General features: G+C 44.0%; 1 protein-coding gene across 4 annotated transcripts in view; it reads left to right on the forward strand.

The window, feature by feature from the left end:
* CYFIP2 (cytoplasmic FMR1 interacting protein 2) overlaps positions 1 to 26,111 on the forward strand; it is a 151,511-nt gene that overhangs the window by 55,123 nt on the left and 70,277 nt on the right. For 3 of the 4 annotated variants that reach the window (XM_077137523.1, XM_077137524.1, XM_077137526.1), the window contains 13 exons: positions 1,489 to 1,580; positions 3,407 to 3,524; positions 5,371 to 5,490; positions 6,036 to 6,161; positions 8,372 to 8,538; positions 9,296 to 9,443; positions 11,601 to 11,675; positions 12,628 to 12,781; positions 13,776 to 13,932; positions 14,495 to 14,591; positions 17,403 to 17,479; positions 20,695 to 20,803; positions 22,543 to 22,662. In XM_077137523.1, the coding sequence (XP_076993638.1) occupies positions 1,489 to 1,580; positions 3,407 to 3,524; positions 5,371 to 5,490; positions 6,036 to 6,161; positions 8,372 to 8,538; positions 9,296 to 9,443; positions 11,601 to 11,675; positions 12,628 to 12,781; positions 13,776 to 13,932; positions 14,495 to 14,591; positions 17,403 to 17,479; positions 20,695 to 20,803; positions 22,543 to 22,662 (1,560 nt within the window). The remainder of the gene's footprint in view (positions 1 to 1,488; positions 1,581 to 3,406; positions 3,525 to 5,370; positions 5,491 to 6,035; positions 6,162 to 8,371; positions 8,539 to 9,295; positions 9,444 to 11,600; positions 11,676 to 12,627; positions 12,782 to 13,775; positions 13,933 to 14,494; positions 14,592 to 17,402; positions 17,480 to 20,694; positions 20,804 to 22,542; positions 22,663 to 26,111) is intronic. The other variant, XM_077137525.1, reaches the window with a different exon arrangement.

Raw genomic sequence — 26,111 nt, forward strand, 5'->3', positions numbered from 1 at the left:
TAAAGTGAACATTATGATTTGAACCTCTTGATTTGCATGGTTTTGCAGGGTTTTCTGGGTCAAGTGAATAACACACCATTTTCAGAAATCACCTCGGACTGCTTACAGGAAGAGCTGCGTTCGGTTTTTGCATACTGCTTTTCCCTTCCTGAACTAACTTGTCATCCAAACAAAAGGGGTACATTCCAGAAGACAGCTCCTGCTTTAATTTTCAGTATAAATCAGAGCTTACAGAAGTGGGAGATTAAAAATTAGATTTTAAATTGATTTGCGAAATCACAGTGTCTTGCCTAAGCCACTGAGGCCCTCGGTACCTCATTAGCATCCACCCACACACCCAGTCTTAAGCATGTCCATTCCAATGCTTCATAGATTTGAACTTCTGGCCCCAAATCTCTAAACACAAATGCATGTGGTTAAAGCAAGGCTTTGAGGTTTTTGCAAGGGAATTTCATACTCTGGAATTGAATTTCATCAATTTATTCTAGTGTTGGACATTTCCAGCATGGAATTGGGTATAATGGTTCAGATGTGGAAAAGTCCATCTTAACATAGAAAAGAGAAACCTCTTATAGATGTGGTGTGGAGGGTCCTAGGTCCAGAGTCACTTGCAAACGCTACCGCTGCCTTAGGTCAGCATGATTGAGAAGGGGGAAGAGCAGAAAACACAGCCCTGCCACTGTCAGGCCTGGGTTTAATCCACCTCTGCCACTTCATAGCTGGATAACTTTGGGAAAGTTCCTCAACCCCTTGGAAACTCAGTTATCCAGCCTGAAAGATACGAATGCTAAGGTTATCTATTTCACAGGCTTCCTCTGGGGATTAAATGAGATTATATAGGTAAACCAGAGCCCTGGGTTATAATCCTGGCTCCCTGACTTCTAGATTATCAGACCTTATGAAAAATCACTTCAGCTATATAAATTTCAGCTTCTTTATCTGCAAAACTGGAGTGAGTAATACCATAGCTTATTATATGAATTGAGAGTATTTTTAAAGTATCCATCAGCCTCCCCTCTGTGTATCCTGGTCTTTGGATGGAAGTTGTCTGCCCTCTGGTGTTAGGAGTTATGACTTCAATTACCGTCATAATGTAGGGTTTCTCATGAAATCCACACCCAGCCAGCAGCCCCAGACAGCTCTTCCTAGTCCAAGGTCCCATGGACCCTCTGAGCTAGGGCAAACCAAAGCAAAAAGAGCAGTTTACTGGAAGGCAGGCCATCTGGTCCTCATCCTTCATTCGTTCTGCCAGCTGGGTGCGCTTGGACAAGTCACTTTGCATCGCTAGGCCAGTTGCTTGGAGCTGAAAGTTGGTTATAGACAGTAGGACCTGTCTGCCTACTGAGGCTCCTTCTTATTCCAGGCACCCATGCTAGCATCATCGAGGAAAGAACTAGGAGTCAGCCCAGAGGGCCACTCCCACTGGCAAAGGCCGCTGCCCAAGCCCCTTCCTTGGCATCTCACGTGCTGTGTTTGCTTCCTTTGCAGCAGCTGCAGGTGGTGCCCCTTTTCGGCGACATGCAGATAGAGCTGGCCAGATACATTAAGACCAGTGCTCACTATGAAGAGAACAAATCCAAGTGAGTGCCTGCCGTAATGTCTCTCGGCTCCCAGGAGGACGCCCAGCCCGGGCAGGGAGCCGAGGGGCCACTTCAGCCCCTCCTCCCTCCCCAGAACCCTGGGCAGGTGAATCCCGTCAGATTGCTGGCACCTGGCCAGAGGGGAGCAGCGGTGGGTGCTCTGAGCCCTCTTGTATCCTCCCTTTGCTGCCACGGTTCAAAAGTGCTCAGGGCACAGCCACAGTCCCTTCTCCGTCTCAGCCGTGACACACGCCACCCCGGAGTGGGACAGTAGGATTCCTGCTTCCCCTGAGAATGGGGAGCAGTGGCAGGCCTCGGTGTTCAGGTGGAGTGACAGATGTTCTTCTGGGTTTTTCTCCTTTAGCCCAATTCTCTCCTCAGGTTTCCTGTCTGTGCAGTAAGTATGTCGTGGAGTGTGTGGTTTGGATGGCTCCAGCTGAGAAGTGGGGTCGATGGTCTCAGCTGAGGTTATTTCATAAACCACAATGTAAGATAATCTGTGCTGAGATCTGGGATGTCCGTACCTCACAGAGGTTGGGGGCATCTGGCCTGGCCACCCTTTGATCTCTGGATTGTTTGGGAAGTTTCTTCTCTGTGCATCTCTCCCAAACCGAGTGCTTGGTTAAAGAGTATGAACTTTCCATGCAGGGCGGGACTGACCTTCCTTTAATTGAGGGCGAGGGCATTAGTGCCTTAAAAATATAGGAATAGAGTGTCCTTCAGCTCCACCTGCCTTGAACCCCTGTGAATGAGCCTGACCAAGGAAAGAAGTTTGTTCTCTTCATAACCCTCTGGCTGCTAGTGTATAAGGAAAAAAACTAGACTGATTTCCATACTTGTCACTGAATGAATTTCCAGCCACCTGAAGTTTATTGGGAGTGAAAGCCAGTGTCATGACCAGGGCAGATGGCAGAGGCTCACATGGTCAGGGTGCCTCATACCTCCACAAGTAATTCAAAACCTAAGTAAGTCTAAACTAAAACATAGGACAAGCCATCATCATTCTGGTTATACTTGTGAGAACCACTTCAGACTTCCTTTTGAAATACTCAGTTCTTTCTACAAGGTTTTCCTATTGTTCCTTGATGCCCCTGCTTTAATCTCGGGCTTTGTCTGCCTTCAGGGGTCACCCAGCTTGGGATAGTGGAAGAGGGTGAAGGGAGTTTTCTTTTTTCTCTTGGGGAAGGTGGGTAAAGATTTTCATCTACAGTTGAGGTTGGTTTTTCCAATGACATCCTCCCAAAAAGAGTTAAGGGAAGAAGAGGAAGAAGGGAGAAGATAAAAGAAAACAGAGGACCAAGGATGCCTCTGAAGATTGTGGCTTTCCTTACTATGGGGGGCGGGGGGGAGGGCTTCCATGCTTCCAGGTTACTATTAAAAAGAGGCACCGGACCCTACAGATTTCCCCAAAAGCCCCATCCAAAGCCAAGGACAGCGATGCCATCAGAGACAGAAGGCAGGTTTTGGGAGGTTGACCACTCTGAATGTTCTTTACTTGCATTCTAGTCCTTTGTAGCCCTAGAAAGGCTCCCTGCTCCCATACCTGGTAAGTATGTGGGTAGGGTACCTGGAAAAGCCTGTGATTGGGTCTTAAAAGAGGCCCACACCCTGGAGCAGGAGGAAGGGCTGCTTATTCCGCCTGCAGTCCCTACAGTGCCAGGTTGAGCTGGCTCCTTTGCTGAAGCGGCTGGGATCCTGTTGGTTCCACCTGGGGGAGCTGCTACGCTATGTTAGAGTCACCAGGAGCAACCACTGAGTGGAAGGTGCCTGTCCCACCCAGGCGCCCGAGGCCAGGACCCGCTCAGACCCTGTGGTCTTCTGCCCAGGTGGACATGCACCCAGAGCAGCATCAGCCCCCAGTACAACATCTGCGAACAGATGGTCCAGATCCGGGACGACCACATTCGCTTCATCTCTGAACTCGCTCGCTACAGCAACAGTGAGGTGAGCGTGGCCTGGCTGCTGGGAGGGAGGCGCGTGTCGGGTAAGGACCAGCCGGGAAAGAGTGTGTAGAGCAGGGGTGAGGGCGAACACACAGGAAGGCAGGAAGACAGAGGGCAAGAGCATGGATTTCTGAGCCAGACAGAACACCTCTGTTCCTCAGTTCCCTCATCTGCAAGATGGGGGTGATAATGGTACCTGCCCTCAAAGGTTCATTGAGAGGCTTAAATAGTACAATGTGAGAAGAGTGCACTGTGCCTGGCAGGAATTATTCTGGGCCCAGAAATTGTTAGTTCTGTGTGTTCGTGATCCCAACCCTTTCTTGTCTGGATGGCAAGATAAATAGAATATTCCTAACGCCATCTAAGTATTTTTAAACTACACAATAATAAATGATCATTGTAATCAAAAAATACAATTAAGCAAAGAAAAAGACCGTAAAAATCTCCTATAATCGTAATAGGTTCTTCTTTTTCCAAATAATCACATTTTTGTTGGTGCTGAGATTATCCTTTAAAAAAAAAATAAGCAAACCTGATCAATGTATAAACTCAAAAAACCACAATATAGATAAAAGGTGGGTGGGGGAAGGGAGCAGGATTTAATCATACAAAAGCCTACCATTCAGAATCAACTATGATGAATATTTGAGTAATTATATCCTTCCAGATCTCTTTCCATATAAACCCTTCTGAAAAATACATACCTTATTTTAATAAAGATAGGTCACCCAATTCAAATTCCTTCATTACCTAGAACACATGGGTTAGTTACTCTGCACCGCCCCAAGTTTGCTTACTGGTTCTACCATGGGCTGCAGCCATAGCGGTCATGCTTTCCCAACCCAAACTCAAGACATGGTTTGATCATTGGACAATTTGAAATGAGGACAGTCTGACAAATGCAGGTGGTATGGTCATCAGGTCGTTGGCCCCCTTCTTGGTTGGGCTCCTGGTAGACAGGGACCAGGGTCAAGCCCCAGCCTTTGGTCTTCTCAATCACTTGTGCTGAGCAACTGAACTAAAGCTATGGGAATCATTTATCTATGTTACTGGTGCCTCCTTATTTCCTGGTCAAGTTTTGATGTGGTCTAAGAGTGAATCAAGCTCAAAGTTATTTTTAAAATCATATATGGAGATTGGTGCAATGGTGGCTCAGTGGCAGAATTCTTGCCTGTCATGCCAGAGACCTGGGTTCAATTTCTGGAGCCTGCCCATGCCAAAAAAAAAAAAAAAATCATATATGCAGATGTACAGATACATACATGCATACACATATGTATACTTTATGTATTTGCAAACACATGCATGCATAGGCATTGTTTCATTGTGAAACATATCACATAGATAGATGTTTGACTGCACCAGTGATTTTTGCATCCATGAGTCATGTCTAGTTAATGCATTGTAAAGTCAATTTAGCAGGTTGTGATTAGCTTTTTTGTATGAGATAGAATAGAAAATCAGAGAGAATCCTATGTAGTAAGAGTAAAATTGCTCCATGAAAAGGTTGTTTCATCTATATATTTATTGTATCTGCACAGGCATGAGTCGCACTATATAGTAGGTACTTCTTACTACACGTCACAGCCAGAAGGTTGGAAAACTACCCTGTAGTATGCCAGAGTAGGTGTGAATGGGGCTGTGGTATCACTCTACCTGCCAATGGACCTACAACCAATGATAAGCCATAGGCCCACCTGCAAGGCTGTTGTCTGAGCCACAGGTTACCTGTCAAGAGGGTATGCTAACAGCATCTCCCTTATAGCGTTCTTGGGAGGAATCTATGAAATAATATATAAAGATGCCAGGCATGTGGGTGGTGAGTCTGATGGACCCATGTTCTCCAGGTGGTGACGGGCTCTGGGCTCGACAGCCAGAAGTCAGATGAGGAGTACCGCGAGCTCTTTGACCTGGCCTTGCGAGGCCTGCAGCTTTTATCCAAGTGGAGTGCGCACGTCATGGAGGTGGTAGGTGCCCCGCGGTGGAGAGCTCCGGCCCCTCCCTGTCCCGCTCCACACTGACCCCACTTCACTTAGTCTCTTTCTGCCTCTGCCTCTGCCCAGTATTCTTTAAAAAAAGAAAAACAGATTTACTCACATACTATACAATTCACTATTTAAAGTATGCGATTCAGTGTTTTAATTACATTAACTGAGTTGTGCAATTATCACCAATTTTACACCATTTTCATCTCTTTTAAGAGAAGCTCTGTACCCTTTAGCTATCACCCTCCTTTCCTTCAGTCCTCCCAGCCCTAAGCAACCACTAATCTATTTGCTATCCCTATAGATTTGCCTATTCTGGACATTTCATATAAATGGAATCATACCCTCTGTGGTCGTTTGTGACTGGCTTCTTTCCTTTAGCATAATGTTTTCAAGGTTCATCCGTGTTGTGCATGAATCAGTACTTTATTCTTTTTTATGGCTGAATAATATACCATTGCATGGCTAGAACACATTTTATCCATTCATCAGTTGATGAACATTTGGGTTGTTTCCACTCTCTCCAGTACTCTTGGAAGCTAGTTCACCCCACAGACAAGTTCTGCAACAAGGACTGCCCTGGCACAGCAGAGGAGTATGAGAGAGCTACGCGGTACAATTACACCAGTGAGGAAAAATTCGCCTTTGTTGAGGTGGGTACCACCTTCCCACACCCCCGTCCCAGAGGCTCCTGTTTGTCCTGATGTCCCTGGAATGGTCCTGAGCAAATTGCATAACCGCAATGATCCTTCTAATTTATACCCTCCTCTCCCTTCAACTATCTGCAATCATCTGAGTCAATCTGTATCAAAAGTTATTTAAAAGTGAATAGAAACCATTCTCAGAAATCCATAAGAAAATGTTGCTGACCCACTAAAAAAAGGGGAAAAGGAAACCAGCAGCAACAGAGAAAAACAACAAATGGCTAAAAGACATATGAAAAATCCTCGAACTGATGAGTGCTAAAAGAACCATGGATTAAAACTAAGATGGGACATAGTATTTACCAATCAGGATGACAAAAATCTATGAGATTGCTACTACTTGTTGGTGGTTAAAGTGTGGGAAATAAGCATTCATGGATACTTTTGGTGGCCCTCTACATTTTGTAGACTTTCTAGAGTACAATCTCATTATATGTATCCAAATTGTAATGTGCACAACCTATCATTCAGAAGTTCTTCTGGGAATATATCCCAGGGGAATTAGCCAACTGCACAAGGATGTATATATACAAGAATGCTTATCCCACTATTGTTTATAGTGCCAAAATATGCAAAACAAGTTGATAATCCTTTAGCACAGGAACAGGTAAGTAAATCAAGGTACAGCTAAGTAATTAAATACTAAGCAGCCACTAAAATGGATGCTTAGTATCTAAAAAGAACAGGCTAAAGAACAGCAAATAAAATTATCCCACTATATTAAAATTAATATGCTTGTATATATTTGCACAAAAAACTGCACCCATATATTTTTATTTGTATCGTCATACTTTTATATGCATACTGTACCATGCTTTGAGTTATTCTGAAGCATCTTTTTTATCTCTTCCTTCCTTTGTTCTAATATTCCTAGGAATAGCTCCAGCCAGGAGCCCAGATTCTTTCATGATCTAAACTTCCTTTAAAGTTTCTCTTCCGTTATTTCTCTGCACTAAAGTTTGTCTCTAGTGAAATTTCTGTACTTAGGGGTTTCTTTGACCATTTCCTTTGCCCAAGTGCTCTTTTTCTTCTTTTAAGACATAAAGGAAGAAAAGGCGTGAAGTCTAAGCTCATTCATTCATTTATTCATTCATTCTTTTTCAACAAAAAATGCCTTGATGGCCCACTATGGCCCAGGCACTGGGGACGGGGTGTGTGCAGCGTGCCAGCCCTGTCCCTCCAGTGCTCCCTGCCTGGTGCAGAGGGTGGAAGTCGAATGCCCTATGACCGCTGTGATGACTGTGACAGTTGTGACAATGCTTATTGGGTGAATGTTTTCCCCTGTGAATTCTGAACCGAGAATTAATATTAACATGATAGGCATCAAAGTATCAGGGGTATCGCTGGTAAAGCTGGTAGAGAATGTGACTTTGACCCAAGGCCACAGCAGACCTCCTGTCACTCCCTCGTCATGTAAAACTTTACATCCATTAAATGACAGGTATGACGGCTGGATAAATACATGTCTCCATTCCTCAGGATGGGAAGAGTGGGTGATTTCTGCAGGGAGAGGACAGGAACCCAGAGGGGAAGGCAAACACCCGGCAGGCAGACTGGTCTCAGGAGAGAAAGTCCACAGACCTATCTCCCCACTCTCCAAATAGATGAGTGAGGGAAGGAACAAGGGAGGTGGCAAAGTAGGGCAGAGGCTTTCCCCCCAAAACTTCTAAAGGTACAGACGTTGCTACTTTTTGGATTCAAGCAGCAGTAGGCCAAAATATCACAAAAGCAAAAATTATACAATTCTTTAATAATTTACAGTAAAATAGGTCTATTTTAACATGGCCTTTGGATACCCAGTGTGTGGAGAGACCTCCAAAAGTCAGAGACCTACTTAAACTGTGGCCATGTGTCACGAGTCCACCACGAGGTAAGTGAGGAGCCCATGCCAGAATGGAAATCAACTGCATGATGAGGAACTCAGGTCCGTGAAGCTGACATCTCTGTTTGGTAGAAAGACTTTCTCGATGATGAAAGCAGAGCGTTGGTTTCCACCCTGCCACATGTCCTCACCTGGCCACGCGCCTGCACTTTGAGCAGCACTGGCCTGGCGCCCAGGGGCTCTCACCTGGCGCCCTCCCTGTGCTGCGGTGAAGGGCACGGCACAGACAGGGGTGCCGAGGCGCCGTGCGCCTGACCCTGGATCTGTGCCTGGCCAGGTGATCGCCATGATCAAAGGGCTGCAGGTGCTCATGGGCAGGATGGAGAGCGTCTTCAACCAGGCTATCAGGAACACCATCTACGCGGCCCTGCAGGACTTCGCCCAGGTGACGCTGCGCGAGCCCCTGCGGCAAGCAGTGAGGAAGAAGAAGAACGTCCTCATCAGGTGGGTCTGGGGGCCCTTGCCAGGGACACACAACTAATCAGGGACGCCTGGTGCAGGCCACGCGGGAAGGTCCAGCTCGGCCGCTTCCAGGGCAGCCTCTGCGCTCACCAGACCCTTCTAGCAAGGGCTCCGAGTCAAGAGGCCTTCTTAGGGGTTGAACCGAAGGGATGACTAAAGCCTCCCTGTCCGAGTTGGAAGCCCATATCCGCCACAGCCTGCGTGTGTGGCCCCCATTAGACCGCTTGTCTGGTCTGCACCTCATTTCAGTTTTCCTCATGTGCAAAGTAGAGATGATAATAGTAGCTTTCAGGGGCTGTTGGTATGATGAAATGAGATCACCCATATGGAGACCTAAACATACAGTAGCATGGAATAAGTGTGCCACAAATAGAACTTATTATAAGATTTAAATACACATGGATTTAATTGGACTCAAGAGTCTCCCCTCTAGCCAAAAAGAAAAACCACCCTCTTGCTCACTCAAATTATCCCCTACTGGCACAGGCTCAGGGCTGAGTTCTTAGACATTTCATGGGCCTCAGAATCACCTGGGACAGTTGTTAAAATGAAGATTCCTGGCCTCTGCCTTACCATATCCATGAAGCCAGCATCTCTGGGGTCAGGGCCCAGGAATGAGCATGTCTCGTGGCGTCCCGAATAATCTGATACAAGCAGTCTCGGGCTCTAGAAACACTGGCTGGCAGTGCCTCCTTCCAACAGTCAGACCTGGTCCGAGTCCTGGTCCTTCCTTCCCCAGTGTCCTGCAGGCAATTCGAAAGACGATCTGTGACTGGGAAGGGGGCCGAGAGCCCCCAAATGACCCATGCTTGAGAGGGGAGAAGGACCCCAAAGGTGGATTTGACATCAAGGTGCCCCGACGAGCTGTAGGACCCTCCAGCACACAGGTAAGCAGCTCAGGTCCAGGACAGTTTTGTTGATTCAGAGCTGGCCAGGCCATGCTAGGTCATCTTGGCTGTACCACAGGACACAGGGGCTGGGGGTCCATGGGCAGGAGGGGCAGGGGGTAGCACAAGCAGCTGCTCAAGTCTTATTCTGCCATCTCATTTGATATAGAGGGGAGGACCACGGGCTTAAGATTCAGGAGACCTGGATTCTAGTCCTAGATACCTGTGTGATCTTGGGCACACTACACAATCTCTCTGTGCCTTGGTTGTCTAATCTGGCAAATGGGGTAATAACCGGGACTGTCTATCTCCTAAACCTGTGAAATACTCAGGAGGTTCTAAAGTGCAAGATGAGTTTAAAATGAAGCCTACATGTGTCTACCCATCCCTGTTTAGCAAACCCTGCAGAAATATCCTTGCTCAGGAATTCACAAATTCTGCCACTGACTTGCTGTGCAATCTTGGGCAAGCCCCTTCATTTCTCTGAGCTCTGTTATTTTTGATGAGATCATGTTACTGACTTCTTTTATTATCCCCACTTTCCTAAAGAAGCACGAGTTCTGAAAGTTCCTTGATCCCTTAGAGAAAGCCTAGTAATCAGTAATATTTAAGGATTGCCAGCAAAACTTTTGAACAGCAAGAAGTTGCCCATAACTTATGCAGAGCAGTCATAAAATTACAGAAAAATAAATAAATGAATCCTTGCCAACTACTTAAGGATAAATCGTCTCTGATAGGCTCTTTGAGGTATTAAAAAAAAAAAAAAGCAGGTGGGCCCCATCGCTGCTTGCAAGGGCTGTCCAGGTCCCAGAAGCTCTAGGCTGGGAACTCCTGCTTCATGTGAACTTCAGGCCTCTCTCAGCTCTGAAACCCGAGTCCATGAATCATCTGAGATGAGTCGCTGAGGCCAGCCCACCTCCTGACCGTCTTTGCTGTGTGTGTGTCTCTGTGTCTGGGCTATGGTCAGGGGGGTTCTCAGCAGTGTCTTTATAAGGTCCCTTGGCTTCACAGCCCTTAGGTCAGTTGGCCCTGTTCATTGTGGACCATCCCATGGAAGCCTCTACACACAGTCCTGTGGAAGTCAAGGGCCAGAGAACTTTCTAGCCCAGAGTGCCCCAAATGGGTGAACAGGGCTTTGGGGGTCTCTATAAGTCTGAAGATGTGAGTGAGGAAGAGAGAGAAAAGGCAAAAAGGCAGACTGGAAAGAGGGATGCCAACAAGCAGAGAGAAAGAGAGAAAAAAAGGAAGGGAAGGCATATTTTGCATAGACAATGTGGAACAGTCACCAAGAGTTATCCTCTAAAATGCTGCCAAGCCATGTTATGTGGCACAGATGTACTTATTGGACTCCTGGATAGTCAGAGCTGGAGGAGCCCTTAGAGACACACTCGTTCCAGTCCCTTCCCCTATTTTACAGATGGGGAAACTGAGGTTCAGAGAGGGGAAGTGACTTGTCCAAGTCACAGAGTGAGTCATGGTGGAGGTGGGACAAAAACCCAGGTCTCCTGACTCCCGCCCCAGGCTCTGTCATGGCCACCAGAGCACAGGAGACATGAGCTCTAGCTTAGCTGGGACACAGGCTGTTCGGGTGAGTTAAATGTTTTGTTGAAGTAGGTGGGGAAAGAGTTTACCCGCATTTGGATAAATCCAATTTTCCAGATCATAAGTATGCGATGTAAATCACTTGGCACCCACAATGGATGGGACTTGATGAGTCCTTTCTTTGAGGATCTCAGAGGCCATCACTAGAACAGTGCTTCTCACTCTTAGGTGTGATCAGACATGGCCCCCAACGGCGTTCCAGATGGGAGACTGTCTGACAAGCCAGCTGCCTCGGTGGTTCCTTGGTTATAGAGTGAAGTTCTGTGGTAGGGATGGTGTGTCGCCTGTTTTCTGTGGCCCCACTTCCCAGGCCAGTGCCCAGCACATGGTGGGTGAGATCCTAGAAAAGATCCCAAGGCAGCAAAGACGGACATGGTGACAGAGGGAGGTTGGAGCATCTCAGAGGTGGTCAGCAGGTGGCCCCTAGCACTCGCGACGGCTTTCCCACCGTATACAATACCTCTTGCTTTTCTCTCTCTCTCTTTCTCTCTCTCCCTCTTCCCTGTCTCTCCTGCCCTCCCATTCCCTCTTCCTTCTCTCCTATCTATGTCTTAGGCCTGCCAGTGGTCCCCGCGGGCTTTGTTTCACCCCACTGGTGGCACACAGGGCCGAAGAGGCTGCCGATCCCTGGTATCACACCGCCTGGCTGGGTTGGTTTGGGTGTACTTCTCCAGGAGGCAGAGCAATGGACTAGCCTGGCTCCTCAAGGCCCCTTCCAGCCCTAAGACTCAAAGACAAATGATTTGGAAGCACTGTGGGAAGGAAAAATCTAGATTAGCAGAGAACAACCCTGCTTCTGCACTTGTGCCCTTTGCATTTAAGGCACCCTGTAAGCAGGAGTTAATTGTCTCTTAGGCTTCCTGTGTAAGTACCAATCGTCACTGCTTTCCACTCAAATTTTGGCAGGCTGTGCAGCACAGCTGGCACCACCAGAGGGCATCATCCTTCAGTAATGGATTCAAAACTCTGAGGATCAGAAACTTGAGGTGGTGGGGGGAGCTTGTTCTGTTCATATCCCATCTCTTGTTTCCTCAGAATGTTAGAGCTGAAAGGGACTGGTCTGAAGTAGATACGAAAACCAAGGCCCAGAGTGGGGACTTAGCTGCCCAAGGTCACACAGCAAGTCAGTGACAGTGCCTGGGCTTGAACCCCAGTCCTTTGACTCCCCGCCCCGTGCTCTACCCATATTGCCACCACGGCCATGCGGGAAAGCAGGGAGTGACTCCAGAGTGACGTGGAATGAGGTTCTCCTCTGATGTCCATACCCTTGATTGAGCCGAGCAGGCAGGGACCTCTCCATGGGACCTTTAACTGCCTGCTGTCACCAGTTCCACCTACCCAGGGATGCTGGGCATCCTGGGCAAGGCTCCCCCCACCCCACCCCAGGCTGAACAGTCGACCTCATGAAGGTTTTCTCAGTTCAAAATTCACTTCTCCAACCCTAAACTGGTGCTTCCTTAAGACAATGCTTTTTAAGAGCAGACATCTGCTGAAAAAAAAGGAAAAAACAAAATGCAGCAGAGTAACCGTTTCTCCAGGACAGAGGACCAGCCTGACCTTCTCATCTTCTTTTCTTTTCAAGTTGTACATGGTGCGGACCATGCTGGAATCACTCATCGCAGACAAAAGTGGCTCCAAGAAAACGCTGAGGAGCAGCCTTGACGGACCCATCGTCCTTGCCATCGAAGACTTCCACAAGCAGTCCTTCTTCTTCACGCACCTGCTCAACATCAGTGGTGAGCTGCGGTTCCCAGGCCGTGGGGAAGAGGAACGGGGCTCCCAGGTCCCAGCATGACTCGGACGGCTGGGCCAGAAGATGCAAAGAGATATGTTCATTGACTCAAAAGGACACAATTTGCCACCAAGGAAAAAAACAATGTTTCTGGTGAACTTTGGGAGCTAGGATAGACCAGGTTCAGTTCAGTCTCAGTTTCTCACTGGTTTAGAAAAATTTATCTAGTAGATAATTGTGTCCTTAGTGGAGGGAGATAAAAAAAAAAGAGGACTATACATACTTGCATTCCCCTTCCTTCCCTCCTTTTCTATTTCTCTCCCTCCTTCCCTCTCTACCCTAGCACTAGATGAGCCTTTTGTTACCACTCATACTCACAGCTCCTAGCAAAGGGGGCTCCCAGGCTGCTTTCTTTCCCAGGTCCCCCCACCCTTCTTCTCCTTTGAGTAGGATGCATGTCCTGGTTGGACAGGACAGGGTAGGGGAAGAGTGGTGGCCCAGGGACATTGGGAGTCACAATGTCTGTTGATACTGAAGAGTGATCTTAAACAATCCCAACTCTCCATTAGAGAGGAGCCTAGGATAGGCTTTAGAGGCCACTGAACAGTAAAGAATCCTGAATTACCACATAGGAGGGGTCAAGAGCTGCCATCCAGTTGAAAGCAGGTGCTTGGAGACCTCTCTTGACACCGTGTTTGTATAACAAGCACACTTTTTACACTTAGATTGACTATTTTCAGGATGGCTTTCTAAGAGCATGATGGACATTGTGAGGGTATCTCAAGCTCTAAAGCATCCCCCCCCCATGCACTTCCACACTCAGTTTTCCAAATATATGTTAAGCTTGCCTTCGAATACAAAAGAACACATCTTTAAGTTATATTGATGAAGTACCTGCTGTGTACCTAGCACAGTGATAATAATAGCAATTAAAAAATAAGAAAACCAACTAAGATCTTCTGGGTGCTAACCTACAGCTCTTTCCCTTATGCTTTCAGAAGCCCTGCAGCAGTGTTGTGACCTCTCCCAGCTCTGGTTCCGAGAATTCTTCCTGGAATTAACCATGGGCCGGCGAATCCAGTTCCCCATTGAGATGTCCATGCCCTGGATTCTAACAGACCATATCCTGGAAACCAAAGAACCATCCATGATGGAGTAAGAGGAAGGAGTGGGGCAACAAGGAGGCTTCCGGGGAACAAGTGGAGGGAAGTTTGCCAGTGAGCTCTGTTTTTGCCAGAAAGAAGTTCTAAGTTGCCTAGAGATGAGACAGTATGCCTTATGAGGGGGAGCGGTCAGGCCAAGGATCGGTCGCTCCAGATTATGAGACTCGTCCTTGCAGATAGGTTCAAAGATCTACCAGCCCTACAGCCCTTCCTATGCTGGTGAGCCTCAAAGATGTCATGCTGTGAAAATAATCACCTCTGGGTAGCAGGAAGCTAGTAGCTGCCACCCAATTTATTTTAGGCCCAGACTAACTTTTTCAGGTTTTGGATTTATTAGCAATGTGAGCTTTTGATTTCTATAGGCATACTTTAGAGTAAGTCATTTCTAAGTGGAGACACTGTAAACATCTCTGAGTGCTAAAAGGTTGTGTTTTCCTAATTCAGGACATGTTCATCCTTTCACTCAGCCCTTTATATTTTCCAAGCAGTTGTACATCTTCCTGTCTTTAAGAAAGATCGTTTGTAAGCCACTGGCCATTGTTTCTCCTCTCTAGGTACGTCCTATACCCTCTGGATCTGTACAATGACAGCGCCTACTATGCTCTCACCAAGTTTAAAAAGCAGTTCCTGTATGATGAGATTGAAGCAGAGGCAAGTGCTGGGCATCTCCTTTTGTTTTTGCAATCTTGTTCCAAGATACTTGACTTTTTCAAGTCTCTAGCTCTTAACACATAGTGAGGGATTATTGACTTATGCTGGAGAGTGATCTGTTTAAATGTCCAAGACCATCAGCATATGTAACAGGAAGATGGTCTTGCTTTTCCAAATTTAATAAGGGATGGCCAATGGTAGAATTCCATAGATAAAATTAATTTTCTAATGTGTCCTTCATGATTGGATTGCTTGTCTGATAATAACAACAACAATAATACCACCTACCAATTATATATTTACCATTTGCCATGTGCTATTCCAAATGCTATAGAAAGATATTTAAATAATCTTTACTGCAATTTAGCTGTTTCACAGATAGCAAATCAGAGGTTCAAAGTGGTCAAGTATAACTACCTCGAACTCACACAGCTTACCCAGAATTTCAGTCAACTACTGATCAGACTATAATAGTCATTCTCTCAACTACTATACTATTAATAGAGAGTTACTCAGTTGCATTATTTCTGTCATGGTCAGGATGAGCTAGGTTATGCTGCAGTAACACACAACTGCAAATTCTTAGCAGCTTAAAAGCAAAGGTGTATTTCTCCATTGTGAGTTGGCTGGGGGCTCTGCTCATTTATTTTTCAATCTGGGACCCATCTAGGGCATTCGCTAGTTGCCATGGCAGAGAAAAGAATTAGGAGGAATCACAGTCTGGTGTTTAAAACTTCTACCTGGAAGTGACATAAGTTACTTCTCATATTTCATTAGTTGAAGTCAGTCACATGGTGTGACTCACTTCAAAGGGGGCAAAGAAGTACAGTCCTACCAGATGCTGGGAAGAGGACCAGAAATACATGATTAACAACACTAATGACTACTATATCTCTGTTTTGTTGGAAATTAGAATGATGGTTTCTATCTGCTTAACTGCAGGGACTTAGACGCCATATAAATATAAGGCATTCTTGTTGTAAAGGAAAGATGTAAACGTCTTCAGGTAAACAATACCACTAATTTAGTTTGAAAGTTTATGTGTTTCAAAAAAAAAAGCTAGTAGATATGCTACTTTCTAAATCCCCATGGTTCAGTATGGGTTGAAAACATTTATGGATACCAACACAAATCTGTTTTCTGTTTCTCCCAGCACTGCATAGACTTGAAAGAGAGACTCCACGAGTCAGGGTAGTTGATTACATCTTGGCACTGACAAGCCCATTTTGTGACAAAATTTTAGGTAATCTTGTTCTCCAACAGATTGAAAACAAAAAGCAAGAAATCTAGAGTGGCATGCATCCAAGTGAGATTTTAAAAATAAACTAAAAGAAAGAACACAATCAGACCCCAGGTACAATTGAGAGCGTGGGACAGAAGTACAAATTGAGACACCCCCGCCCCCAGCTTGTGGCCCTTTCTCTTCCCATCTCCAAATTCACTTCCACATCAGAAGGGCCTCACAAGTGTGCCTGTGAATGCCTCCTGAGCTTTCTCTCTCACCCCTGCCCACAAATACACTTGGCCAACCCTGGGGCATGGGGTGCACACACAGGGGTCCTCTGTCAGGGGGATGAACCCAGAGAAAAGGCCTTGGACCCTGGAAGATGCTCGGTCCATGTGGGCAAGGACATTGCAAGTTGGTTCTGGAAGAGGAGTGTGAGTGGGCAACCCTACCTTGGTCCTGCATATTGTTTGGAGGAGGGACCCCTAGGGACCCTTGAGGCTCAAAGCCCAGGGCCTAGGCCTTGATTACCTGGGTATAAAGACAACACCACACATAGCATGGTGTTTTGTGTCCCATCTGACATCGGGGTGCAAAGTGAAAGGTAAACCTTTAGGGTTGAGAATGCAGTGAGAAAAGAATTAAAGATTAATCACCTAAAACTGATGTTTCCTTTAAATTTTTAATCACAGCCTACTGCTACCACGGTCTCCTCTCCTCAAAGACCCACCCTTGGCCTTTTCCTGCCCTTGCCAGTATTAGAGAATTTGATTTTGATTATCTGTATCTGCTGTAAACTTAATAATGCCTCCTGGACATCACAATCTACCCCCGAGGTGACAAAATGCTGAAATGGCAAGGTGGTTCCTTGTTCATTAAAAAGCAAAGATTGTAAAGCAATGCTTGTAAAAAGAGGTTTTTGAATTTCTAAAGATTATCTCCTTCATAACAAAATTCACCAAGTAAGAGAAAATAAAATGAATGGAAAAGGTGGAAGAGATGAACTGGGAAAATTTCAGAGTTAGCCATTTTATTTGTTTAATTAGAGGATATGAAGGTCTCTCTGTGAAAAAGATCTCAGCTGCATTCCACCCTCCACCCCCCACCCCCAGGCTGCCTTGTAACAGCCTAGAAGGGAACAATAGAGAAGTTGGTTCATCAGCAGCCTTTTTGAACTTTGCTTTCTCTGTTGTCCAACTGAGAACCTTGAGAGCAAGGAACCCAACTTCAGCAGGTAGAATAAAACGTCCTAGTGAACCAGTCCCCAAAGTATGGAAGCCTGGGTCTGTGAGATAGCTGTTAATACACGTTCTCAAAAAGCAAGTGGGAAAATATTGGCTAAATAAAAGTAGATTTCCTTATTGCCAGACTTCTCAGAGTCTTTAATATGTGAATGAGCATGCAAGTATCCAGCAAGGTGGTGATGCACACACTTACTTGGCCATGGAATCTTTTTTCATTCTTCTAAGAGTCTTGTCAGAACACACTTTGGACAACCCTGTTTGATTGCCTTCTTCCATATGCCTGAGTTTCCACAATAGAGCAAAAACAGACCCCATTGACATTTCATGCCTCCTCTTCACCAGGTGAACCTGTGTTTTGATCAATTTGTCTACAAGCTGGCAGACCAGATCTTCGCTTACTACAAAGCCATGGCTGGCAGGTATGAGAGTCTCAGGGCTATGAGCAGCAATCTTTCTTCTGTCTGCCACCTGGAAGACATGATTTCTTATTGCCAAACTTCCCTTCTCTAGCACCTAAAGAAAGCTGAGCAATTCCATGGGCCTGGCTGGGGTAGGTGTTGGAATATAGTATAAAGGAAAACAGGTGGACATGATCCTGAAGCTCATGGAGCTTGCAGTCTAGTGGGAAAGACAAACATTAATTAAAAAAACACACACACTAATGAATGAACGATATCAAAGAAGGTTGCATGTTCCTTCTGAAGAAACTGTGGGGCTATGAGACTATATGACAGTTGAAATTGAACTTGTTTTTAGGGTGAGGAGCAGAAAAGACTTTCCTGAGGAAGTAACTAACATTTGAGTTCATATCAGAAGTTGGTAAGAGTTATGTAAAATTAGGTGAAGGACAGGACAGGAAATTGCAAGCAAAAGCAACTGCTTGTGCAAAGGCCCTGTGGCAAAAGTATACTAATCGCATGCCCACTTCATAGGACCATGGGGGATTACATGAAGTAATACAGGCTGTGTAGCCTATGGACAGGGATTTGGCCTTTCTTCTAGGAGCAATGAAAAGCCACAGAAGAGTTTCAGAGATAGAACAGTGATCTCATTTGATTTTTATTTTTGAAAGTTCACTCTTTTTTAGTGTATAAAAGTGTGGAGAATGGATTGGAAGTGAGCAAGAATGGGTTTGCAAAGGCCAGATAGGAAACCAGTGAAGAACTCTGGACAAGAGACATGGAAGGTTTTAGAGGCTCATTGGAATTGCAAGTGTATCTTGGTTTAGACTCCTATGATTTCCTGGGTTTCAAGAATACCTAACAGTAACAGTCAAGAAAAACCTCAAAATTTAAATCTATGTATTTCCTTCTTGTTGGAAATCCAAAGTACAAACCAATAACTTCAAGGATAAGTACTTATCTTAACAAAAAGGACATGCTTCATTTTGCTTTAGATAGCTGGAATTGTTCTGATACATTTCAAATAGGAATTGATGTGCAAAATTTTGCACACACAAGTTTCTATTAACACAGGATGTGCTTTAAATAAAGCAAATGACTCTTAAGTGACAGAAAGCATACAATTTTTTTTTTTCAGGAAAAATACAAAGTCTTTCATAAAATAGTCATTTAATAAGTGTTTGTGGATTGAATAGGATGTGGTTATAGCAGTGAGCTGGGCTTCCAGATTCTCTAAGACAATTCTGATTTCAAATACGCTGATCTATTGTCTGTATAAAGCAACTTAGACTTATCAAATCCTGGTACTCTTTATATTTAGTTTATAAAATATCCTCACCTCTAATAGTACTACTAATCTACATCCTTCCCCCAAAATCAGTGGTTCTCAAGTTTGAGAAGTAAAGGGAGATTGGGAAAAAGCACAAGAGGAGGAAGCTTCCAATAAAAATATCATGTGGCCAAAGTGTGACCCACATATGAAATTCTAAAGTTTTTAGTAGCCCAATTAAGAAGGAAAGAAGAAAGGGGTGAAGTTACTTCTCTTTTTTTTTTGCATGGGTGGACACCGGGAGTCAAACCCGGGTCACCAGCACAGCAGGCAAGAACTCTGCCTGCTGAGCCATCATGGCCTGCCCTGAGATTACTTTTAATAATATATTTTATTTAGCCCAGTGTATCCAAAATATAATCTTTTCAAGATGCAATTGATGTAAAAATTATTAAAAAGACATTTTGCTTCTATTTTTATTTTAGTTTGCAAGCTGCCTGAATACAATGTGCCAGAAACAGAATGGCTTTTTAAAAACAGAATTTATTAAGTTGCAAGTTTACAGTTCTAAGGCTGTGAAAATGTCCAAATTAAGGCAAGGCTATAAAAATGTCCAACTAAAGCATTCAAGGAAAGATACCTTGGCCCAAGAAAGCCGATAATGTTTGGGAGTCTCTTTCAGCTGGGAGGGCACATGGCAACACCTGCTGGCTTCCTCTCCAGGCTTTTTCAGTGGCTTCCCTGGGGGGTTTCTTTATGCTTCTCCAAAGTTCTTGGGGTGTATGGGTTTTATTAGTTCTGAGCTTTTTCCAAAATGGTTCCCTCTTAAAAGACTCCTGTAAGCAAACCCACCTTGAATGGGTGGAAACACATCTGCATGGAAACCATCTAATCAAAAGTTACCACCCACAATTGGGTGGTCACTTCTCCATGATAACAGTCAAAAAGATCCCACCCAGCAATACTGAATGAGGATTAAAGGACATGGCTTTTCTGGGGTATATCATAGCTTCAAACTAGCACACCTTCTTCTTTTGCTAAGTCATCAAAATGTAGCATGTACTTTACATTTACAGCACATCTCAATTTGGACTGGCCACTTTGCAAGTGCCCAGTGGGTTCATGGCTGCCATATCAGAAAGTACAGATTTAGATTGTGCCACTTTTCCACTTGAAAACCTTTGACTAGCTTCAAGAACACATCAAGCCTCTTTGCTTTGGCTCACATGGTGCCCCCGGATCTGGCCCCAGGCTCACTTTTTAAATTCACTCTTGTACCACGTTCTCCAGGATGCCCTGCCCTTTCTCCACACTGGCTATCTTTCCTTTTCTCAAATTTTATTTGTGCCTAAAATATTCTTCCCCCAGATCTTTCATTTTTATCATTTAGCTTTCTATTAAAAAAAAAAAACACACAAAAAAACAAAGCTCCTTAAAAGATTTTCCCTGACCTCTTACTCACAGATGATGCCATTTTATTAGGTTCCCAGAACTTATTACTCTGCGATCTGTACACAGTTTTGAGGGTAATAGTGCACCTAACTCATAGGGTTGTTGTGAGATTAAAAATGAGTGTATATGTAAAGTGTACTGTGCAGATGTTGTTTACAAGTGTCTGAATTTTTTTGCCTCTGCTTATTTACTTAGTGTCAGTCTTTCTTCATTAGAATACAGGCTCCATGAGGACAGAAACTAAAGTGTTTAGAACATACCAAGCACTCAGTTACTTTTTTGATCAATGAAGAACAAAATTCTTTAATTTAGAAGCTCTGTTTCACATATTGGGTTTTTGTGGCTGAAAAAAAATTGAAAAACCTTGCTCTAGGGCAGGATAAAATTGTATTTAAAATATATAAAATAGCATTTCATGAGCAGAGCCTATGGTCAAAAATAGAGCTGGGAGCTGAGAACCTCCTGTTACCTGTCATAATTACTGGCCTTATTTAACTTTTTTTCTTTCCAGTGTCCTGTTGGATAAACGTTTTAGAGCTGAGTGTAAGAATTATGGAGTCATCATTCCATACCCACCATCCAACCGCTATGAAACACTGCTGAAACAGAGACATGTCCAGGTACAATGAAAGAAAGCCACTGCAGGGGTGGAACGGGCAGGAGAGAACAGCTTGGAAGTTAGTGTAGAGATAAAAAATCAGAACTGTATACTATCTGCCCTGTGTGTTGCCCAGCCATGGATTTCTGAGTGTATATCTAATACTGCCTCTAGATCTCACATACAATAAGGAGGCATTGGGGCTTCCTTTTGGTTCAAGTTCTAGGCTTCTTAGCCCATCTGCACTTCACCACTAGTGAGTAGTGTCCACCAAAGCCTTTGTCTTCCCATCATAAGCTGTAGCCCACTTCTTACATTCAGGACTGCCACTCAGAAAGGGAAAGCTTAGCCCTGAAGAGGCTCAAATAGCAGCCTAAGTGAAGGACTGCTTGTCAGGTTAAGCCCAGAGTAGAAATTTTGTTTTTTGGAGTTTTGTTATTGTTTTGTTTTGTTTTTATGGAGTTTGTTTCTATTAACTTTTGGGCTCAGAGCTAGAGGAAATGCCAGGAGATGAGAGTCATATTCCCCCTTAAAAGTGTTACTATGAACCAGACAGACAAAGTAAGCTCCAGCAGGCTTTTTGCCCTACTTCCAGAGCCCTGCAGTGAGCCAAGCTGTTGCCAGAATGACTGTGTACTGTGATCTCTGGTTGCTTATTATATGGTCTATGATCTTTGTGGAGACGAGCCAGATAAAGGGGCCAAGAAGATGCCCTAGATCAAAAGGAAAGAGTTCACCCTGGAAAACCCGACAGTCCAATTGCTGTGAGAAATACAACGGAAATGGGGAATCATGGGAGGAATAGAACATTTTCATTACCACCAACAGCAGGGGCTTAAGGAGCGCTTTCCCTGAGCTTCTCAGAAAAAGAAAGATTACTGCCATCCATTAGAACTGCAGCCTGAATTAGCCACAGGGTATTAAATATTGAGGACTACTTATGTGCACAAGATGGCAATAAGGAGCCTCGTCAGTTGGTAGAAAATTTGTCCCAAAAGGGAAGTAGAAAAATAAAATACGTAAGATGAATCATTTGGCACTAATGAAGTACAGGGCACACAGCAGGTACTCAGTACACATTTGCTGTTATCTACATAGTCTTCTATCATGCCCATGTGTGCCCCAGTGGAAATTGTCTTACGCTATATATTCTATCCCATAATCAGCCCTTCATTCTCTTATTTTTAAATTCACCCCCATAAAGGCACAAAAGAGGCCCTGGCTGGGAAGCCTGCTGCTCCCCGGACACTGAAGTGGGACACAGGAAAGCTGCGGGAAGAACTTTGGGGCAAAATTTCCGATGTCAGCAGAAGCGCTGCATAGGATAACAGAGCCTCTTCCCATAGTCTGAATAAATAATATTTCTCCTTCACTTTTTATATTTCAAACCCACAGGGACATGGAAAGAATAATACAATGAACACTCACATACCTTATAACCACAGTCATGGGTTATTAATGTTTGGTCACATTTGCTTCACCTTTTCTCATGTGTGTTTTCTCTCTCTTACATGTCTCATAAGTGGACACTTACATTACGATACTTCACCCCTGAATATTTCAGCCTGCAGCTCCTAAGAACAAAGACATTCTCTTAGAAAGTCCTAATAGAACTACCATACTCAGGATATTTCAGTCTCCGTTTGTCCCAGTAATGTCCTTTATCATTTTAATCCAACTTCCCAACAGTGCGTTGCATTTAGTTCACACATGTCCATGTGAACCTTAAGTAACTTCTCTCTCTCTCTCTCTTCCATGCAGCTGTTGGGTAGATCAATTGACTTGAACAGACTCATCACCCAGCGCATATCTGCCGCCATGTATAAATCTTTAGACCAGGCCATCAGCCGCTTTGAGAGTGAGGACCTGACCTCCATTGTGGTAAGAGCCTGGGAGCTGGGGAGAGCTCTGGTTTGGAATTCCTTACCCTGAAAGCTGGCTGCGTATCATGGTCAGCCTAGTACTGGACCAGTTAAAGAGACTCATTCTTTTTCCCAACTGAAAGGAGCAGGAAACAGGAAATTGAAGTAAAATGAGAAGATCTTGCCATATTCTTGCCCAGATTCACTGGGGGAGAGGGAAGGCTCTCCTTGAAGTATCTAGTGATGGCCCTCCCTCAGGCGCAGCAGCTTGTCCTTAGCATTCTGCAGAATGGACCTCTCAGAAGCTAGGGGGAGGATGCCCAGCAAGGCTGGCTGGCTCCACGGGTATACAGTCGCACAGCACCCTGCATTCTGAACAGCCCTGTGTTGGTTTAATGCTCTGCTGTCATCTTGAAATTCTTAATAATTTTTTAACAAGGAGGCCCACATTTTCATTTTGCAGTCTGCCCCATAAATTATGTAACTGGTCCTAAGCATGGAACAGCTTGCTCCCTTTCCCCAGAAATAGCAATTTACCCTGCCCTCTAACTCTCTCAGAATTAAAATAGACTTGGTTGATCAGTCTTTAAGGAAAGAAAAGTCTACTTCAGCACTTTTAAAAGTGGATCTAGACAGAATAGTAAGGGAAATTGAAAATCACCATTAGAACAACATAGTAGTAATTGTGAGGCAAGATCCACCAATGCATGTTAAAATTCGTAGGCATAACTTGGAGAAGAAATAGGTAACTTGCCCAGTTTCAAAATGTCTCCCCCAAGATACCTATTAACTACAAAGGGGAACTATCAACTTTACTGTGGAGAAGCCTGGCAAACACCACCTCAACCAAGAATCAGTGGTAAATCACCAGTAATAAGATATGTTGGCATCATGTAACCCCTCATATGTATTCTTCTGTTTTATTTTTTTCAAAGTGCATACTCTCAATCTGATCATGAGAAAACATCCGACAAACCCAAACAAAGGAAAATTGCACACACATGTACATATATACAAACTAAACAATACTCTTCAAAGGAGTTATGGTCATAATAGGCAAGGAAGGAAGTGTTACAGATTGGAAGAGACTAAGAAGACAATTAAACACAACATGATACCCTGGCTTGGATCCTAGAACCGAGAAAGGACATTAGTGGAAAAACTGGTGAAATCTGAATAAATTCCATCATTTTGTTAACAGTATTTTATAGCAGTGTTAATTTCCTACTTTTCTTTATATTATGGTTATACAGTATGTGAATTAACACTGAGGAAGCTCAGTAAAGGTTATGCAGGAAATCTGTTTTCATAACTTTTCAGTAAGTTGAAAATTATTCAAAAATTAAAAGCTTATTTTTTTTTAAGTAAAAATAAGGTAACTAAGAAAAATAAGAACTAGGACTCCAGAGTCAGTCAATCCCAGTCCTGGCTTGCCACTTGCCAGCTGAGTGCTCTTTGTCAAGTTACTTCTCTCCTCCAAGCCTGTTTACTCCTTTATAAAATGGAGGAAGTAATAGAATCTACCTCATAAGATTATTATAAGAATGAAATGAGATACTGCCTAGAAAGGATTTAGCATACTTCCTTGCACATAAGCACTTAATAGGTAATAGCTTATGAATAAAAAGGATGAGAGGAACATAGAAATTTGGGGCTGCAATGAAATAGTTTCAGGATGAATTTTTAGCAGTATTTTCTAAGAGGTGATAAACAAAAATCTTCTCATGCAATTTAGGACCTCACAGCTCTTTGGAGCAATTCATGAATCAGGCAGCATCCCATTCCAAAAGTAGAAGGGCGGGGAAAGTGGAAGCTGATGTAGGACAAATGCAGAAGCAAGAGAGGAATGTTCTGATTGGCTGACATTAAGCTTCCATTTTACATGGGAGGGGGTCTTACAAAGTGGGGAGCAGATATACATTGATTAGTATGGTATGCTTGTCCATTCTGATAAGCTATCTCTACTGGCCCAAAATTAATTTATCACCAGGTGTTGCTTATCAGCAGACTTTGTAGGGTGTGTTCAGTTTTCTTTGAAACGCCTGTACATTGATTTTCTGGAAATCCCTCTCAGACATGGGTCCTCTCCCTGCAATGCCTGATGCAGGGGGCCATTTTATTTTACTAAAGAGATGACCCTTTCCAGTCATCACTGCAGACTTCTCTTCCTCTCGGGCAGTTGAATAGGCTCAGTCAATGGTTTTTATCCATTTTCCCTTTTCATTTTTTGTTTTGCATTTGTGTCCTTTCTTGATTACTGCGAGGTTTATTGAGTAGCTCATTACATTTAAGATCCTCAGAACGGGGTTTCTCATCAGTTGAGCTCTTACAGGAATGGCCCTCTCTCAGAGTCAGGGTGTCTATTACTTTTACTTTTAGCCTCAGTCCACCAAAGACTGTCCCATTTCTATCTCATTTTCCTTCTAACTCTCCTAAGAGCAACTGTCTGTCTTGAGGGTGACAAAGTGTTTGAACAGAATCATGAAACAGTTTGTACAACATGAAATAAAAAGATACAGGGTGATCATCACAATGAAAAGGATAAATCCAAAGTGTCCTAGCTTGTCCCCATATTCCATTAAACACCAAGAACCTAGGTCATGAACTAGGCCTGTCCACTGAAATATTTAAACCTGACTGATATCTTGAAACACCTTAATGTGGTCCTTTAAAATATTTCAGTTATTCATCACTGTGCCAGGCTTACTAATATAAAACCAACATTGTTCAAAGGTAATCAGAGTGTCTAGAGCCTGTCTGTTTTGCAAGACCACTGATGCTGTCACCTTCAGCCAGGAGGGTGAGAAGATTTAGGATAGTATTAGAGTTCTGTTTCATAACCCGAGATATGTTTATAACTGCTCGTATAGGCCATATGTCCCTAGAGAAGGAGATGGTGTCCATGAAAGCATGGAACCCTGTATTGCCTTAGACCAAGGGATTGGGGTTATTAACCCTGTTTTGTCAGTTTGAGGCCTGATGTACAAACATCCTAAATTAGCTTTCGGATTGGCATTTAGGGTAGATAATACATGCAACCTCACAGGATCCAGTCCAATTTATAGGTAGGTAACAAAACCCATGGGGTTATCTACAGTTTACAAAGTAGATGCTAAATAGCTCAGACAGTGAAAAGTAGCAGAATCTAATAAACCATGAATCATGAATTGAGCAATTCATGAATCAGGCAGCATCCCATTCCAAAAGTAGAAGGGAAGAGGAGGGAGTGTGCTATAATTTCTACTGAAACACAGAGTTTCTTTACAGTCACCTTCCTTTTGATCAAAGATAGCCTCAAAGAAATTTTATTCTTAATCATAAAATAAAGCTGGTTTCATTGGATTTGGCCTGATTTTGTATATAAGTGCAGCAAGAATGGTGATTTTTCCATATAGGCCCTTTTATGCCTGTTTTGCTGGTACTTTTCATAGCAAACCTCCAATTGGACTTTTAAAAGCCTCTCAAGGC

Source organism: Tamandua tetradactyla, chromosome 20, assembly GCF_023851605.1.
Source record: "Tamandua tetradactyla isolate mTamTet1 chromosome 20, mTamTet1.pri, whole genome shotgun sequence".
In the NCBI taxonomy this organism is placed as follows: domain Eukaryota; kingdom Metazoa; phylum Chordata; class Mammalia; order Pilosa; family Myrmecophagidae; genus Tamandua; species Tamandua tetradactyla.